At 36.8% G+C, this 20,999-nt stretch overlaps 1 protein-coding gene across 1 annotated transcript in view; it reads left to right on the top strand.

The window, feature by feature from the left end:
• tnks1bp1 (tankyrase 1 binding protein 1) overlaps positions 1-20,999 on the top strand; it is a 58,388-nt gene that overhangs the window by 3,004 nt on the left and 34,385 nt on the right. The window contains 3 exon segments of the mRNA NM_001267589.1: positions 2,593-3,446; positions 10,236-11,099; positions 11,202-12,912. Of these exon segments, the coding sequence (NP_001254518.1) occupies positions 2,608-3,446; positions 10,236-11,099; positions 11,202-12,912 (3,414 nt within the window). The 5' untranslated portion in view covers positions 2,593-2,607.

Raw genomic sequence — 20,999 nt, forward strand, 5'->3', positions numbered from 1 at the left:
AGCCGAAAAGAAAATGAATGAATGAATGAAATATCATTTCTTAAGAATCTAAATCTGCTTTTATTATAGCCAAACTAATAATACTTTCTACAGAAAAAAAAAAATATTAATAATATAAAATATAAAATTCCATGATACTTGTAAGAAGCATTTGTTTACCTAGAGATAAGATTTGATTCTATGTTAAATATATAAATATAATAAATGTATAATGTAAATGTATAAATATATAATGTTAAATGTGCAACAAAATTAATTTGTTCATTCATTCATTTTCTTTTCGGCTTAGTCCCTTTATTAATCCGGGATCACCACAGCAGAATGATCCGCCAACTTATCCAGCATAAGTTTTACGCAGCGGATGCTGGCCATCCCTGGGAAACACCCATACACAGTCATTCACATACATACACTACAGCCAATTTAGCTTACCCAATTCACTAGAGATGTGTCAAGATCTCGTATGATGAGATCTCGCAAGATTAAATCACGACAAGATTTCTCGTCAAAGTGAAAAGTTGTCTTGTGAGTTGTGATGTTATGGTGGAGCGTGAGGGTAAAATTAGCACACAGACACACACACACACACACACAGAGTTATCTCCTCGAGACTAGTCACATCATCATTACTGAACACACATTTTTGCTGTCTGGGAGATGCTTTCTTTTCATTAGGCGAGCGGTATTAAATTACATTAAAACAACAACTCCTTCCTATCAGTCCTTACTTCAATGTCACATCCAGTACCCCAGAATGAGTCAAATAAAAAAATCTAATTTTAATGAAAAAATTAAGTACCTAAAATTACAAAAAAAATTAACCTCAATTTGTTGCAAGGAGTTTGATTTCGTATGTGAGGTCAGTCAGTAGAGTTTATAGCTAAATAAACTATTGCAGTTTTTGCATGTCCATTTGGGCACATAATTGAACAAAAAATAAATAAAAAACCATTCATTGCAATTTTTTTTTTTAAAAAGCACCTAAATTGTTTTGCAGTTTGTGATTTTTTTTTTCTTCAGTTTATTTAAAATGTATTTTCATGTATTAGCAAATATATAGCTATTATTTAAAATTGTATGCAAAAATATTATTTCCTATTCACATATAAGCAAAATGTTTTGCAGTTTTTGCATGTCCTTTACAGCATATACTGTAGTTAATTAAAACAGAAGTAAGATAAAATTAATTACAGGTTAGTTTAAAAAAGCAACTAAATAGTTTTGCATTTTGTGATTTATTTAGTTTTTTTTTCAGTTTAATAAAATACTTTTTTCCATTCATATATTTCATCGTCGAAGATTAGTCTAAAAAATAGTATTAAAATATTGTCTCGTCTCGTTCTCATGAACCCAATCCACACGAATATGCAGAGAACCTGAAAACTCCATACAGAATAGCCAACTGGCCCAGCTGGGGCTAAAACCAGCGATCCTCTTGCTGTGAGGCGATCGTGCTACCCACTGCACCACAGCACCGCCCTTCTGCAACAAAACACATGTACAAATCATTTGATGACTCAACTTTTTTTGATTACTTATAGTCAAAAAATTACGTATCGCAGTACTTATTTAAAATGAGTTGAAACTACACAGTTCTTACAGGGCAACTTAATATTTTTGTACAAATTTAAGTGGATTGAACATAAATCATTTTCCTAAAGTTAACTTAATAGATTTGTGTTGGGACAACATGAAGGAATGTGTGTAACCTGGCATTTTGTATACTTGTTTTGCTTTTTTAAGTAGAGGGTTCCACGCAATTCATTCTATCTGTCCCAACACAAAACACATTAAGTTAACTATTAAAAATCAAGTGGATTGAACATAAAACAGTTAAGTTGTCCCCTTAAAAAAATCGCAATAATTGTGTTCTTCAGCTCAAATTGATAAGTAAATTAAACAAGCAGTGAAAAATGGCATGGTGGCTCAATGGTTAGTACTATCGCCTCACAACAAGAAGGTTGTGGAGTTTGCGGGCTCTCCTCATGTTGCATGAAGGTTGTGGAGTTTGCATGTTCTCCTCATGTTGAGTACTCCGGGTGCTCCCACTGTCCAAACACATGTGCTATATGTGAATTGGATGAGCTAAATTGACTGTAGTGTTTGAGTGTGTGTGTGAATGATAGTGTGTGGTTGTTTCCCTGTACTGGGTTGCGGCTGGAAGGGCATCCACTGCGAAAAACATATGCCGGAAAAGTTGGCGGTTCATTCCACTGTGGTGACCCCTGATAAATAAGGGACTAAGCTGAAGGAAAATGAATGAATAAACAAGCAGCAAACCTATTTTTTTTAATGTACACTCTAAAAAATGCGGGGTTCAACACAATTCCCAACACAAATCGATTAAGTTAGCATAATAGTTCTTTATATGAATTTAAATTGATTGAACATGAATTAATCAAGTTGTCCCCCCCCAAAAAAATTTAAGAACTTTGTTGTTTCAGCTCATTTCAAATAAGTAATTTGAACAAGCAGCAAAAGCATACATTATTTGACTGTACGATATGTTCAAACATGTTTGCGTGTTTACAGTAACACCCTAAAGATGTCTGTTAATGCCACTGAAATCCCGCCGGTGTGTTTCTCCTCTAGGTGCAGTGTGTTGCTATGGCTGCGGTGGTGAAGGCGACCACCAGGGAAATGGCACTCATTAACCCAGATGATGATTCATCTCAATCCTCTGCGCTACCAGAAGACTCCCCGAAGCCATCGCTGGGCCCAAAACCACACCTCATGCCAAAACCATTCACCTTGCAAAGAAACCCCACCGTCCGCTCAATCCGAGCCCCGAAAACCAATTTCACCAAACACCTCCAGCGAGCCTCGTCTTCGGAAACACTTCTGGATTACACCAAGCCTAAAGAAATCACACCAGACGCAAACGGCACAGTAAACGGGTCCGCTTCTACACCCCAAAAAACAGACTTGATAGATAAACCAAAAAGCTCTGAGAGCAAAAATGCAGACGAAGATGTGCAGAAAGTTCAATTCAGAAGCAGAGCAAAATCATTGAGCTCTCAAAATGAGACTTTAAACAAACAGAAAGCGCATGATGGCGAGTCTGAAACGGATGGCAAAGTGTCTCCACGATGCTGGCCGGCCCGAAATCGTCTCTCTGTCCATCTGACGTCCAAATTCGAGTCACCTGAGACTGCTATTAGAAATGATGCTCAAATCCACAAGGCGCCACTTTCTCCACCTGCAGTGTCAGAGTCCAAACCTGCGGTGGATAAAAAGGAAATGTTAGATGAAGAGATGAGCGGAGGCAGCATTAAACGAAGGATCAGCCTCCTGTTTGACCGATCTGCAGCGTCTCAGCGCCGGGACGCCGTCAACAGAAGAGACGTCACTCCTGCTGAAATAACTGTTGACATTAAACAGAGAATCCAGAATCTGAGCTTGGACTCGCCGAGGACGCGCTCGCCATCCACTGGAGCTCCTAAAAGGTTAGTGAACCCGCATGATCTGCTTTCTTCTCTCTTTTTTATCTTCATAATATTTGTAATCAAAATAAAGTGTGTTCAAGCAGGGCTCATTTGAGAGAACTGTCATTGATCTCGTTCCTCACTTCATAATATTAATATATGCAGTTGAACTATTAGCCCTCCTAAATACTGTACATTTCTGTTTAATGGAAAGGAGATTTCGTCAACACATTTGTAAACATAATAACTCATTTCTATTAACTGATTTGCCATGATGACAACACATATTTTACTAAATATCTTTCAAGATACTACTATTCAGCTTAAAGTGACATTTAAAGGCTTAACTAGGTTAAAGTTAGGGTAATTGGGCAAGTCATTGTATAACAGTGGTTTGTTTTGTAGACAATATGAAAAAATGCTCAAGGGGGCTAATAATATTGACCTTAAAATAGTTTTAAAAATGTAAAACTTTTATTTTATTAAACTTTTAAAATACTTTTAAAACTCTTATTCTAGCTAAAATAAAACAAATAAGACTTTCTCCAGAAGAAAAAGTATTATAGGAAATACTGTGAAAAATTCCTTTCTCTGTTAAACATCATTTGCGAAATATTCAGAACAGGGAAAAAAATCACAGTACATGGAGCTCAGTCAAAAACTGTTAAGTCCTGGAATTAAACGTTTGATATTGTCAAATCCTTTGTTTCTTTCTTCTAATGTACAGCTTTTCTGATTATATGGTCTTTATGTATCTCATGATTTACTAGTTATTTATTTGTACTTACCTAACTTCTACTCGGTATTTGGCTTTACATTATTATATATATATATATATATATATATATATATATATATATATATATATATATATATATATATATATATATATATATATATATATAAATATATATATATATATATATATATATATATATTGATTTTTGATCCAACAAATTTTAATGTTACAAATAAACTCCATAATTTAACAGTGTGTTTTTTTATTAATATTCATAGTAGTTTAAATATTAATATTTTATAGGAGATAAAAGATAATATGGCAATAATGTTTAATGTACAGTACATTTGATATTCATTCATTCATTTTCTTGTCAGCTTAGTCCCTTTATTAATCCAGGGTCGCCACAGCGGAATGAACTGCCAACTTATCCAGCACATATTTTTGCAGCGGATGCCCTTCCAGCCGCAACCCATCTCTGGGAAACATCCACACACATTCACAAACACACTAAAACACTACCAACAATTTATTCATTCATTCATTCATTTTCTTGTTGGCTTAGTCCCTTTATTAATCCGGGTCGCCACAGCGGAATGAACCGCCAATTTATCCAGCAAGTTTTTACGCAGCGGATGCCCTTCCAGCCTCAACCCATCTCTGAGAAGCATCCACACACACATTCACAAACACACTCATACACAATGGACAATTTAGCCTACCCAGTTCACCTGTACCGCATGTCTTTGGACTGTGGAGGTAACCGGAGCACCCAGAGGAAACCCACGCGAAGGCAGGGAGAACATGCAAACTCCGCATAGAAAAGCCAACTAAGCCGAGGATCGAACCAGCGACCTTCTTGCTGTGAGGCGACAGCACTACCTACTGCGCCACTGCATCGCCACATTTGATTTTATAATATAATATTTTGTATGATAGCATTAAAGTGCATACCTGTTATGGATATAAATCAACAGCAATTTAGTTGCATCTGTCAATATCACGCCAATAATTACCTCAAAATGGAAGGTGATCAGGGACAAAAATGTTAAGTGAAAAATGAAATTCCCTGTCAAAACAGTCGGCATTTTTTTTTACGTTTCATTCATTCATTCATTCATTCATTTTCTTTTCGGCTTAGTCCCTTTATTATTCTTTGGTCGCCACAGTGGAATGAACTGCCAACTTATCCAGCACATATTTTTGCAGCGGATGCCCTTCCAGCTGCAACCCATCTCTGGGAAACACCCATACACACCCATTCACACTCATACACTACAGACAATTTAGCTTACCCAATTCACCTGTACCACATGTCTTTGGATTTGTGGAGGAAACCGGAGCACCCAGAGAAAACCCACACGAACGTAGGGAGAACACACACACTCCACACAGAAACGCCAACTGAGCCTGCCGAGGCTCGAACCAGCCTCTTTCTATGAGGTGACAGCACTACCTACTGAGCCACTGTCGCCCTTAAACATGTTTCTTTAGTACTTTTTTATGTCAGGCAATATGTAACATCTGATGTTTGCATTCTAGACCATTATGATGCGCGTCATAAATAAACAGGCTCTTTGATGTTTGTATATTGATATTATCATGTCACATTTGCAAATATGGTCTCGAATACAAGAGTTTTATCTGATGCATTAACATGCTCAAACTAAATGTGCTGACACAATCAAATGTAATGCGTTATGCTTTTGGCCCCTGATCGCTTTTCATACCTCAAATTTAGTTGATGTTTCATAAAGTGCAGATTCCTTCAGAAAGTAAACAATTGGCTTTCATATTTGCATACATATTTACATATTTGGTTTCTCACAGGTATCTTTTGAATATTTCTCTACTGTGTTTTTAAATAGTATGAAACAAAGAACCTTTCCCCAGGTCTAGTCCATTTTAATTAGTAGCTTGAAATTATTGTTTGGGAAATCACTGAACTCTTTTGTTTTCTTTATTGTTGTTGTCAAAATTATAAAAATGGCCTGTGATAGTTTCAAAGCATCGGAAAGAAAACTATAACCCATTCGTTTTTGAATATTCTATGCAAAAGTGTGATGACATGCTGTTTATAATGTTATTGACCATTTGTTTCATCACGATGTTGCGAACAAACCTTGGTATTCTAGTAGTTCACAATTTTTTTAATAGACTCAAAGAATGCATTTAGTGAAATTTTAAAATTGTTATTAGGACTGTATTTTTCAGTATTTGTGATTGGTTTATTGTATTTTATGTAGATATATTACCTTACTAAAGCATCCCAATCTATTGTATCTAAAATGATGATTTTTTTTTTTCAAATAGACCTGTTTATTTCATCTGGTGAAATTAAATTTAGTATCGCAATTTATGTTGTATAAAAAATTACAATGCCGGGTGACACAGTGGCTCAGTGGTTAGCACTGCTGCCTCAACGCAAGAAGGCCACTGGTTCGAATCCCAGCTGGGCTAGTTGGCATTTATTTTATTCTTTTCTCTTTTTCTTTTATTTATGTATTTAATTTTTTTTTTTTTTTTGAGGGTGGGGGGTATGTACAATTGCAAAATGTTTGTGAATATATATATATAAGGATCCTCCACATTTTACTTATGCAAAAAAAAGAAAAGATTTTAAACAAAACATTTTCTTCTATAATTGAGTACAAGTGATTATGATACAATGACATGTTTATATATATATATATTACTAATTAATCACACCTTTTAAAAAAAATGAATCGCGATTAATGGCAATTAAAATACTGAAACTTGTCATTTTGGCTATTTAAATGTAAAATTAATGTAAACGCAAGACAAAAAATATTTAAATTCAAAATATAATTGTTTAATAGAATTTTTGTTTAACTTGTAACACAGATTTCTTCATGTAAACAACATACCCACAATAAACCATCAAGATCCTGGCTTGACAGCCATATTTATTACAGAAATTAAAACACAGGCATGTTAATGACATTTAAATTTCAAAACAATCAATGCCAATAAAGAAAACATTGATTTTCATGTTGGATTCTAAGTGGACTGCAAAAAAATGCCAAAATACAGGAATTGCAGATATGGAAAATGAAAAATTATAATAATAAACTATAGAATACAAACTGTTGCACTCATTGTAAAGTTTTATTGCTGTGAATTGAGAACATTAGTTATAGAGTAGAAACAATTTTGCTTAATCCTCCTTTACATTCATCCAGTTGCTAAGACTAGGAGTATCCCGCAAGTGCACAGAGACTCCCAAATGCCCGCAAACGAATGATAATTTCTTGCAAACCGGTCGTTAAATACATTGCACACCCCTCTCGCCCCCACTCAGATACGTCGCTCACTCCACCCCTGACACCCCTCAACGGGCCTGACACAGACACGCACACAGACAGACACACACAACGCGCTGCAGACGTTTTGGCCCCAACGGCCTTCCATACTGGAGCGACTCCCCTCAGATTCAACACGCATGATCACGTTCATCAAATTTGCTTAAACTAAGCGTCCTAAAGTATTACTGTATTTCACAAGGATTCTGACACAACAACGCGAAGCATACGCTTTCGTTGCGTTTAATGAGGAAACATGCTAAACTTGGAGGGCTCATGCTGAAAGGCAGAGTAATGCCTTGTCTTTGACAGCTCGCGACTTTACCAGAGACGTTCTGAGTACATTTACATAAGACACCAATACTCCGATTTTAATAGGATTAAGATTATACTCTTATTAAAATTCTACCGTGTAGCCTTAAAAGGAACCTTACCTTAAAGGAACACCGAGTCACGAAATGCGGAGGATTGTCTTTCTGTTCGCCATGCGGTATCAACTTACAACAGAAAGTTAAAAATGAAACACCCGAAATTGAATGAAACTCTGGAGAGCCTGGTGATGCGACTAATTGTTTTATACTGAAACTTGCCTTCAAAAAGTGCTTCCTTGGTCTTATCCACATTTATTGCAGTAAAAAAAACTGCAACTGCGTTAATTGCGTAAATTTTTTAAAGCGTTAATTATTTAAAATTAATCGCATGCGTTAACGCGTTAATTTTGACAGCTAGTTTTAATCTATTTACACAAAATGTCTTTGTAAGACACAATCTTTAGTTAATATCACAATTAAGCAATTCCATGCAAATGTCAACCTTGCCATTAACAAAATTCCATTTTCACCAAAATACAGAAACTGTCTCTGTTTTTTTTGTGTAGGCAAGTATTTTACAGTGCTTTAGAAATACTCAAAAATGCCTCTGTCAATGTTTTCAAACTATTATATTTTATTTTTGAAGTCACACAAGTGCCAATTTCACATCTGTCACATCCATAATGGCACTTTCTTCTTGTAAATCCAGCATGGTGGTCCAGTGGGTAGCCTCAAAGCAAAAAGGTTGCTGGTTCGAGGCCCGGCTGGATCAGTTGACGTTTCTGTGTGGGGTTTACATGTTCTCCCCGTGTTCGTGTGGGTTTTCTCCAGGGGCCTCATGTATCAATGCTGCGTACGCACAAAAGCTTTGCGTACGCCAAGTTTCACACTCACGTTTGGATTTACTAATGATGAAATGAAAGTGAGAATGTGCGTTGGTCCACGCCAAATTCATGCCTGCCGTACGCACAATTCCTGTGTGTGTTGTTTTATTTCCTTTGGCGACTTCTAGAGGCAGTTATGTTAAATTGTACACTACAAATTATCTTTGAGCTGTGCAATAATAGCTGTATGGGACGGGATCATCTGCATGTCTAGCAGGTATATAAGGTTTCCATACCATACAGTTGACCAGCCAAACATTAAAGCGCAACTTTCAGCGATCGCCAGTTTCATCCAATGTCATCGGAGCAATCGACTGCACGCACATTGCTATAAAGGCGCCATCTGAAAACAAATATACATACGTGAATCAGAAACATTTCCATTCAATAAATGTGCAAATAATATGTGATGCTCAAATGCGCTTAGCATAATACACACACTTATTAATGATTCCTACTTGTCTTCCTAGTGATGAAGAGTAGGCAAAATCTGATATGTAATGGGGAAAAAAGAAAAATAAGTTAGTCAGACTCTGGTTTCAAACCGGGTTCAGGAATGATAGTGTTAGAACATGTTGCCATGCGCTTTAAGAGCTACGCCACTCGCGCTGCTGAAGACTGCTCAACTATCACTCTATTACCTCATTCCAACGAGGTGTCCAACGAGACCCCGCTGCATTACCGCATCTGCTAAACTCTCCAATTATTTTTTTTTCTTTTGTTATTAATTCCGGAGGACAAACCTGCAAATAACACTGCTTCTCTCCAATCTACCTCCGATAGGTGCACTTCCAATTCACATTCTGTTTAAAGGTTCTCTATTTACTTGTGCCATTGCTTCTTCGTTTGGTTTTGCCAAAGTAGAGTCATTAGCATATTCATACAGGGAAGGAAGCAGGGAGGGGTTTTGTGCTCGTGCATGTTGCGCTCAGTTTCAAAGAGTAACAAAGAGAATATGCGTGGGATTCGGCATATGCAGCGTTTTATACATCTGAATTTTAACTGCGCACATTTACAGTTTTGTGCGTACACAATGTTTTAGTATGGTTTCAACGCAAGTCTTCGCACATGAGGCCCCAGGTGCTTCGGTTTCCCCCACAGTCCAAACACATGCAGTATAGGGCAATTGGACATAAATAAATTCAATAGGGAGTAAGTTATATAAGCTAAACAGTGTTGCCAGATTGGGTGGGTAACCGCTGTTTTGAACATGATTGTGCATAGGCGGGTTTAGAAAATTTGGGCGGTGCAACGGATATTGTTTCAATATAATGTAACATGTACTTTCTATGGTAATTTATCTTTTGAGTTTTTACTGCTAACGTCACATCCATAATGCTGGAATTACTCAATTATGTTTATGTATCATTTTGATTGCCAAAATGCAATGTATTTAGCCTATTACTTAAACTTTACTTATGCAACATAAGATCATTTTAACAAATTAATTACAAGATTTTCCCATTTGATCTTTTGTGGTTTGTTTTTTCTTTTTGGCACTATGGTGTCTTTACTTTCAAATCTCTAACATCTTTTGAAACATCTATTTGCAGTCCAACATCTGAGAAGAACCAGAGCTCCTCAGATGAGCTGCTGAATGAGAGATCATCAGAAAAAGTGGAAACAGAGACAAGTATAAAACCATCAAGAACAACAGAAAATAACACTGCTACATTTGTGGAAAATAGAGAAGAAAATGATGATGATTGTGATGATGATGATGATGATGATGGAGAAGAAGATATGGAGAACTCTGTCATTATGCCTGTTTACAGAAGAGTTGGATTAAGCTTCGATGCAGAGAAGAAACGAAAGGAAGAAGAAGAAGAAAAACAAAAAAAGGATGAGCAGTTAGAGAAGGAAAGAAAGCAACGAGAAGGAGAGGAAGAGAAAAAGCAAGAAGTGGAAAGACAAAGGCAGATAGAAGAAACAAGAAAGCAAGAGGAAGAACTAAAGAGAAAAATGGAAGAAGAAAGAAGACAGGCTGAAAAAGAAATAGAGAGACAGAAAGAGGAGGAAAGAGCGAGAATGGAGAAACAACAGAAGGAAAGAGAACTGGAAGAAAAGAGACGAAAAATTCAGGAGATGGAAAGACAGAGAAAAGAAGAAAGACAGAGACAGGAACGAGAAAAAGAAGAGAGGTTGAAGAAAGAGAGAGAAATTGAGGAGAGGAAACGAATTGAGGAGGAAAGACTGCGACAAGAGGAGCGATTGAGACAGGAACGAGAAAAAGAGAGGGTAAAGAAAGAAAAGGAGATGGAAGAAGAGAGACAACGGGTCCAAGAGCTGGAGAGACAGAAAGAGGAGGAAAGACGGAGGAAAGAAGAAGAAGAAATGGAGAGAATTAGGAAAGAAAAAGAAATTGAAGAAGAAAGACGAAGAATTCAAGAGTTGGAGAGACAAATGGAAGAGGAAAGATTGAGAAAAGAACAAGAAATGGAGAGAATAAGGAAAGAAAAAGAAATGGAAGAAGAAAGACGAAGAATTCAAGAGTTGGAGAGACGGATGGAAGAGGAAAGATTGAGAAAAGAACAAGAAATGGAGAGAATAAGGAAAGAAAAAGAAATGGAAGAAGAAAGACGAAGAATTCAAGAGTTGGAGAGACAGATGGAAGAGGAAAGATTGAGGAAAGAACAAGAAATGGAGAGAATAAGGAAAGAAAAGGAAATGGAGGAAGAAAGAAGAAGAATTCAAGAGTTAGAGAGACAGAAAGAAGACAGATTGAGAAAAGAGAGGGAAATTGCGAGATTAAAAAAAGAAAAAGAAATGGAAGAAGAAAGACGAAGGATTCAAGAACTGGAGAGACAGAAAGAGGAAGAAAGACTGAGAAAGGAGCAAGAAATAGAGAGAATAAAGAAAGAAAAAGAAATTGAAGAAAAAAGACAAAGAATTCAGGAATTAGAAAGACAGAAAGAGGAAGAAAGACTGAGAAAAGAAAGAGAAATGGAGAGAATAAGGAAAGAAAAAGAAATTGAGGAAGAAAGACTGAGAATTCAAGAGTTGGAGAGACAGAAAGAGGAAGAAAGACTGAGAAAGGAGCAAGAAATGGAGAGAATAAAGAAAGAAAAAGAAATGGAAGAAGAAAGACGAAGGATTCAGAAATTAGAAAGACAGAAAGAAGAGGAAAGATTAAGAAAAGAAAGAGAAATGGAAGAAGAAAGACAAAGAATTCAGCAGTTGGAGAGACAGAAAGAGGAGGAGAGAATAAGAAAGGAAAAAGAATTGGAAGAAGAGAGGAGGCGAATTCAAGAGTTTGAGAGACAAAGGGAAGAGGAAAGACTAAAAAAAGAAAGAGAAATGGAGAGAATGAGGAAAGAAAAGGAAGAACAAATGGAGAGATTGAGGAAAGAAAGAGATTTGGAAGAAGAGAGGAGAAAAATTCAAGAGTTGGAAAGACAGAAAGAGGAAGAAAGATTAAGAAAAGAGAGAGAAATGAAAGAAGAAAGACAGAGCAAAGAAAGAGAAATGGAAGAAGAAAGACGAAGGATTCAGGAATTAGAAAGACAGAAAGAGGAAGAAAGACTAAGAAAAGAAAGAGAAATAGAAAGAATAAGGAAAGAGAAAGAAATGGAAGAAGAAAGGAGGAGGATTCAGGAAAAAGAAAGACTAAGAAAAGAAAGAGAAATGGAAGAAGAAAGACGAAGGAATCAGGAATTAGAAAGACAGAAGGAAGAGGAAAAATTGAGAAAAGAAAGAGAACTGGAGAGATTAAGGAAAGAAATGGAGGAAGAAAGACGAAGAATCGAGGAGATTGAAAGACAAAAAGAAAGACTGAGACATGAAGGAGAAAAAGTGATGGCGATGGAAATGTGTAAATCAGCAGAGCGGCCGCAAGAAGTTCCTACGAGTTTTGATTTAATATCGTTTGACGTTGAAGAACCGTCGCCGCCTGTCTCCTCCGATTCCATGGATGTCGAAGTAATTTACGATGATTTTTCGGTAAAACCACAAAGATGGGGAACCAGAGTGAGAGATTCTCCAACAACATCTCCAACCAGAGAGACCGCTGACCTCAGTCTACAGCCACAATTAAAATACAGTACACCGGGATCCCAAGAACCAGCCGGAGATCGGGTACATGTGGAAAACCTAATCGGATTTGAGCCTGAAGCATCCAGTCCACAGAACACGTCCTATATACATACAGAAAACAGACATCCGTCTTCATCTGAGGAGGAAACTGAGTGTACGCCAGAAGATCTGCTGGAGCCAGAAACTGAATTAAATGAGGTAAGAGCTGTTCAATTTTGCAGTGTGCTTTACTTGTTATCTTTTTGGCTGTTTGGTTCACTTAATTGTTCAAAAACAGACTCATTCTTGAGCTGTTCTCAAAAATGGCCAGAAAATGTCACAGAAATAACAACACTTGAATAATATGATTCATTGATTCAAATGATTTGGATGATTTATTTAGAAACAAAGTCTTTATTCACTTGATTTGTTTACGAATAGATTCATTCAGGAACTTTGCTCTTAGAGACACAAATGTTCTGCTCTGGCTTTGTTTTTGAAGACTTTTCATTGGAGAAATGGACAAAAAAAAACAGGAAATGTGTGTGATATTATTTACCTATATAACGTCTTGCAGAGATTTTTGGTTTCATAACTTAAGTAAAACGTCATTTTAATTACCAATTGTTTAGGCTTTAACATGCAGTCAATGCTTTTGTACTTTGCACATGAGCTTTTGTTTGATTTTTAATAACATGGACAGAATTGTTGGTACCCTTGAATTTTGTTCAAGCCAGTTTCATTAGTTTGCCTTTGTTTAATGCTTCTTTTAAACCACAATTTGAAAGCATGATTGGATTTCCAGTTTTTCAGTGACCACAGTATTTTTCTTTTTTCTTCCATGGAAGTGTACCAATGCTTTTGTCCATATCTGTACTTGATAATGTCACAACAACAATTATTACAGAGCATGCGGAAAGTATTCATAGCGCTTCACTTTTTCCACGTTTTTTATGTTACAGCCTTATTCCAAAATAGATTAAATTCATTTACTTCCTCAACATTCTCTACACAATACCCCATAATGACAATGTGGAAAAAGAGTTTTTGGAATTGTTGCAAATTTATTAAAAAATAAAAAATCTGAAAAATCACAAGTATTCACAGGCTTTGCCATAAAGCTCTAAATGGAGCTCAGGTACTTTCTGTTTCCATTGATCATTCTTGAGATGTTTCAGCAGCTAATTTGGAAAAACAGTGTTGATTTGTTTGGAGCAGTCCACTAGATCCTTTCAGAGGAGCACCCAGCTCTGTGAGCTCATAAACTTCTCCAGAAACTTAACCTGGATACTGGAAGATTTCAGCGGTGCTTATGACAGAGCCGAGCCCAGTTTGATGAACTGTTGTCGGTGTGCAGGAGGATTTTACCCCAAGACACCAACAACAGGTGCTACGTCATAATCATGCCCCCACAAGAGCAAGCTCCTGATTGGTTAACGCGGCCCCAATGTCCACTGAAGCAGTTCGCACGATTCACGCGTTAAGTGCGCAAATCTCTCAATTCATGCAGCGCCATTCTTGCGTATCGCGCCATTCGCACCGCACCACTCACACAATTCACGACTTTTGCGCGTATTGCATCATTTGCACGTATCGCGCCATTCGCACCGCACTATTCACACAATACACCACATTCGCACGTATCGCATCATTTGCACGTATTGCGCCATTCGCACCGCACCACTCACACAATTCACGACTTTTGCGCGTATTGCATCATTTGCACGTATCGCGCCATTCGCACCGCACTATTCACACAATACACCACATTCGCGCGTATCGCATCATTTGCACGTATCGCGCCATTCGCACCGCACCATTCACACAATTCGCGACATTCGCGCGTATCGCATCATTTGCACATATTGCGGCATTCGCACCGCACCACTCACACAATTCACGACATTTGCGCGTATTGCATCATTTGCACGTATCGCGCCATTCGCACTGCACTATTCACACAATTCACGACATTCGCACGTATCGCATCATTTGCACGTATCGCGGCATTCGCACCGCACCACTCACACAATTCACGACATTTGCGCGTATTGCATCATTTGCACATATTGCGCCATTCGCACCACACTATTCACACAATTTACGACATTCGCGCGTATCGCATCATTTGCACGTATCGCGCCATTCGCACCGCACCATTCACACAATTCACGACATTCGCGCGTATCACATCATTTGCACGTATCGCGGCATTCGCACCGCACCACTCACACAATTCACGACATTTGCGCGTATTGCATCATTTGCACGTATCGCGCCATTCGCACCGCACTATTCACACAATTTACGACATTCGCTCGTATTGCATCATTTGCACATATTGTGCCATTCGCACCGCACTACTCACACAATTTACGACATTCGCTCGTATCGCATCATTTGCACGTATCGCGCCATTCGCACCGCACCATTCACACAATTCACGACATTCGCACGTATCGCATCATTTGCACATATCGCGCCATTCGCACCGCACCATTCGCACCGCACCATTCACACAATCTGCGACATTCGCGTGTATCGCATCATTTGCACATATCGCGCCATTCGCACCGCACCACTCACACAATTCACGACATTTGCGCGTATTGCATCATTTGCACATATCGTGCCATTCGCACCGCACCACTCACACAATTCACGACATTCGCGTGTATCGCATCATTTGCACATATCGCGCCATTCGCACCGCACCACTCACACAATTCACGACATTTGCGTGTATTGCATCATTTGCACATATTGCGCCATTCGCACCACACTATTCACACAATTTACGACATTCGCGCGTATCGCATCATTTGCACGTATCGCGCCATTCGCACCGCACCATTCACACAATTCACGACATTCGCGCGTATCACATCATTTGCACGTATCGCGGCATTCGCACCGCACCACTCACACAATTCACGACATTTGCGCGTATTGCATCATTTGCACGTATCGCGCCATTCGCACCGCACTATTCACACAATTTACGACATTCGCTCGTATCGCATCATTTGCACGTATCGCGCCATTCGCACCGCACCATTCACACAATTCACGACATTCGCACGTATCGCATCATTTGCACATATCGCGCCATTCGCACCGCACCATTCGCACCGCACCATTCACACAATTTGCGACATTCGCGTGTATCGCATCATTTGCACATATCGCGCCATTCGCACCGCAGCATTCACAAAATTCCTGTCATTCGAGCATATCGCAACGCAGGATATCTATTCGCACCGCAGCATTGACTTAACTTGTAAATCACTTGCGCTTGACGCTTCCTCTGTGTCTCGTGTGAACACAGTATTAGTCAGGGAGGTGATCAATAACTCGATAGTCACTCTGTCTGAGCTCCAGCGTTCTTCTGTGGGGAGAGGAGAACCTTACAGAAGGACAACCATCTGTGCAGCAATCCACCAATCAGGCCTGTATGATAGAGATGGAAGCCACACCCCATCTAGAATTTGCCAAAAGGCATCTGAAGGACTCTCAGACCGTAAGAAACTAAATTCTCTGGTCTAATGAGACTAAAATTTAACTCTTTGGTGTGAATGCCAGGCGTTACGTTTGGAGGAAGCCAGGCACCGCTCATACCCAGGCTAATACCATCCCTACAAGCGTGGGGGTGGCAGTGGGGATGTTTTTCAGCAGCAGGAACTGGAAGACTAGTCAGGATAGAGGGAAAGATAAATGCAGCAATGTACAGAGACATCCTGAATGAAAACCTGTTTCAGAGTGCTCCTGACCTCAGACTGGGGCGACGGTTCATCTTCCAGCAGTACAATGACCCAAAGCATACAATATCAATGGAATGGCTTCACAACAACTCGATGAATGTTCTTGAGTGGCCCAGCCCAAGACCAGATCAAATTTTTTTTTAATAAATTTGCAACAGTTTCTAAAACTCTTTTTTCACATTGTCATTATGGGGTATTGTGTGGAGAATGTTGAGGAAATAAGTTAATTTAATCAATTTTGGAATAAGGCTGTAACAAAAAAAAGTGTGGGAAAAAAGCGCTATGAATACTTTCCGGATGCACTGTATATTATCATAGTCGGTAAATAATTCAATTCATCTTTATTTGTGTAGCACTTTTACAATGTAGATTGTGTCAAATCAGCTTCACATAGAAATAATAATAATAATTACAATAATAATAATAATAAACAATAACAATAATGCATGCAGCAAACTTGCTAAAATTGTCAAAATGACTACTTTCCAATAATGCATATAAGAAACTGCTCAATTTTATTAATAGCAAGCATCTTCTCGCGATCTTTCTATGAAAACCTTTTTTGCTGTTGACCGCTGTCTTCAGGGCAGGGCCATTCTTTGCATTGATTGTGTCATGCTGGAATTTCCCATTCACTGGTGTCTTATGACGGAATACAGTGATGCCATCGCTCTAGATGTTTTGCTTTGGATGTTTGTGTGTGTGTGTGTGTTTATATAGAAGTGTTTATTCTCACATGACATTGAGAAACTTTCTTTGAGTCAGAGTGTTGGCATTTTCATACACCACCTATCAATTGTGAAAGTGTACAGTAACATTTTGCATTTAATCACCAATCGCATATGATTATTGTGCAATTAATCCAAATGGTACACATTACAATAAGGTTTCATTATTGTATTAACTAACATTAACTAAGAATAACCCTCTCTTTATTTGTTAATCCTAGTTCATCAGTTACCAATGTTTTATTTAAAATCCCATCATAAAATATAAAAAAAAAAACAACATTAGTTAGAGCTAACAAGAATTGTTTTTGTCATTTTAATTTAATGTGGACACCTAAATAGTTGTTATCCAAAGCAAAACATGATCGCATTGAAATGGTTTAAATATTATATATCAAAGTATACAATATTATATATATGTATATATATATATATATATATATATATATATTATATATATACATACATACATATATACATACATACATATATACATATATATATACATTTATTTATTTATTTATTTATATATATATATATATATATATATATATATATATATATATATATAATATATATATATATATATATACATATATATAATATATATATATATATATATATAATGTTGAATATATATATAATAGTGTATACTTTGATATATAATATTTAGACCATTTCAATGCGATCATGTTTTGCTTTGGATAACAACTATTTAGGTGTCCACATTAAATTAAAATGACTTTAATGACATTAAATTAAAACTTATATTTATTTATAATAATGTATACTTTGATATATATATTTATAATAATGTATACTTTGATATATATATTTATAATAATGTATACTTTGATATATAATATTTAGACCATTTCAATGCAATCATGTCATTGGTCCATGAGCATTTCCTGCTTGTTATCAAACTATTTCATAAGTGTATTAAGAGTGAATTCAATCATAACTTGATGTTAAAACAGCTATTATAACATTATTTATCAATATGTGGCTCTTTTTGGATTTTTGGAAAGCTCTAGAAATAAAAAAATGCAAAACATGAATACGTTGGGACCTTTGTTTTTGTTTACACCACTCAAAATGATCTATAACATTATATATATATATATATATATATATATATATATATATATATATATATATATATATTTTTTTTTTTTTTTTTTTTTACTTATATGTTTGTTTTTATCCTAATATTAACATAAAAATGTGCATAAATATGCATATTTATTAATAATATTCAGAGAGTTTTGAATGTATTTTAGTTTATTAACTTTATACTTCTAACTTCAATTGTTTGCCTGTTTGTTGCTGTGTTGTTTTTGTCGGCCTCCTACTCATGCAAAATACTCCCTGGTACATGTTTATCCTGGAAAATGTGGTGGAAATTTTAATATTTGTCTGTATAATGCACAGTGATCCACATAATTTACTGTGATTATGGTGACTCTAATTAAGATCAGAATTACATCATTCGTGGTATATTTGGTTTACATGAGCACCAGTGTAATCAGCAATAATCACATCCTTACTATATTTGATCCAAGCCTGAGTATATGAGCTATAATTGAGTTTAGCACCACTAATTATGCTGAGAGATCAGACGTTGTGTTGATTCCTCTGCAATGTTTTGGGGATAGATAGAGGAATTGCTTGCTTCACATTTGATGTAAATGATCTGCAAAATTCTGTAGGTTGAGATGTTCGTCATATGCAAGTCCCAGAGGAAATAAGTATTGTTATGTGTCAAAAATAACCTTAAAGTTAAAAATTAGCAGTAATGTTGAATTGGTAATTTTAGTTTTTTGCTTATACAGATTGTTACATCCCTTCCTTTTTAATGGTCGAGGTGAATGAAAAGGAAAACATTAAGCCAGTATAATTATTGTTGCTATTTATAATACGAGGAACAACAAGATACAAAAGTGCTATTTAAGTAACCTTAAATATTATATTAAGTTATAATAATTGTTATAAGCTATATGATATTATTATAGGCGGCGCAGTAGGTAGTGTTGTCGCCTCGCAGCAAGAAGGTCGCTGGTTCGAGTCTCGCCTGGGTCAGTTGGTGTTTCTGTGTGGAGTTTGCATGTTCTCCCTGTGTTCGCATGGGTTTCCTCCAGGTGCTCCGGTTTCCCCCAAAAGTCCAAAGATATGAAGTACAGGTGATTTGGTTAGGCTAAATTTTCCATAGTGTATGAGTGTGTGGATGTTTCCCAGAGATGGGTTGCGGCTGGAAGGGCATCAGCTGCGTAAAAACACGCTGGATGAGTTGGCGGTTCATTCCGCTGTGGCAACCCCGGTATTAATAAAGGGACTAAGCTGAAAAGAAAATGAATGAATGAATGAATGAAAATTTATATAAACAAGCTGTGGTTGTTTAAACGCTTATAGAAAAAAATAAGTTTAACACAAAAAGTAGTAATAAAAAATAAGACAATGATTTCACAAAAAACAATCAACCAAGTTTACCAAACTGAAGAGGTCAAAGGGAACGGGCCGCGCCAAATAAAAGAAAGGAATAAAAGAGAAATCAACTAACACATTTATCCAAGAAAGCACTTGAAATTTCTCCAGTTTTTCTGTTATTCTGCTTTTATATGAGAAAGTTATTCTTTTAACTAGTAATGTTAATCATGTTCCAAGCTGAAAATGAAATACTGTCATTTAGTTATTGGGCTTAAAATAAAAAGTGCCAGTTTAGCAGACTGGTTTATATTGATATATATTTTTTTGTCTGTTTGTTTGTTTTAGAACCAATACCCAAAAAAATTAATATTATACACAGTTGAAGTCAGAGTTATTAGCCCCCTTGAATTATTAGCCCCCCTGTTTATTTTTTCCCCAATTTCTGTTCAACAGAAAAAAAGATCTTTTTAAACACATTTCTAAACATAATAGTTTTAATAACTCATCTCTAATAACTGATTTATTTGATCTTTGTCATGATGACAGTAAATAATATTTGACTAGATATTTTTCAAGACACTTCTATACAGCTTAAAGTGACATTTAAAGGCTTAACTAGGTTAATTAGGTTAACTAGGCAGGTTAGGGTCAGGGCTGTGCACAGGGGGGTGGCCCGGTGGCTAGAGCCACTACCCCTTTGCCCTCATTAGCTGAGGTGCCCCTCTCACCCCCATCCCCCCCCCCCCCCCCCCCTGACCCGCTCTTCACTTTGTGATTTCAATCCCACCACCGCATTGAGCACCTGCCTCACTGAGGGTTTGTGCACGTGCCTGGTTAGGGTAATTAGGCAAGTCATTGTATAATGATGGTTTGTTCAGTAGACTCTCGGGGGAAAAAATAATAATAATAAGGTTAATAATATTAATATAATAAGTTTTCAAGTGATTTCTCGAGTTTTTCTCTATAGATGTATACTGTTTTGTGCTATATAATATTTTGGACTATTACTAAATTTATCATTCATTCATTGATTTTCTTTTTGGCGTAGTTACTTTACTACTCAGGGGTCGCCACAGCGAATTGAACCGCCAACTTATCCAGCACACGTTTTATGCGGCAGAACTTTTTCCAGCTGCAACCCATCAATGGGAAGCACCCATACACCCTGTGCTACCACCTCGTAGCCATTAATATTGTTATAATATTAATAATTAATGCTTTGAAATAACCATCAAATTTCACAAATAGCAACACACAAATATTAAAATAAATTAAATGTGAAGCAGAATAACTGACACACACAAAAAAAACTTTGAAGTATGTATCTTTACAGTGTAGTGTACACGTTATGTACAAAATAAAATATGTGGATGTGTGAAATTTTATGATA

Source organism: Danio rerio, chromosome 5 (assembly GCF_052040795.2).
Source record: "Danio rerio strain M-AB ecotype USA chromosome 5, GRCz13ab, whole genome shotgun sequence".
NCBI classification, from domain to species: Eukaryota; Metazoa; Chordata; class Actinopteri; order Cypriniformes; family Danionidae; genus Danio; species Danio rerio.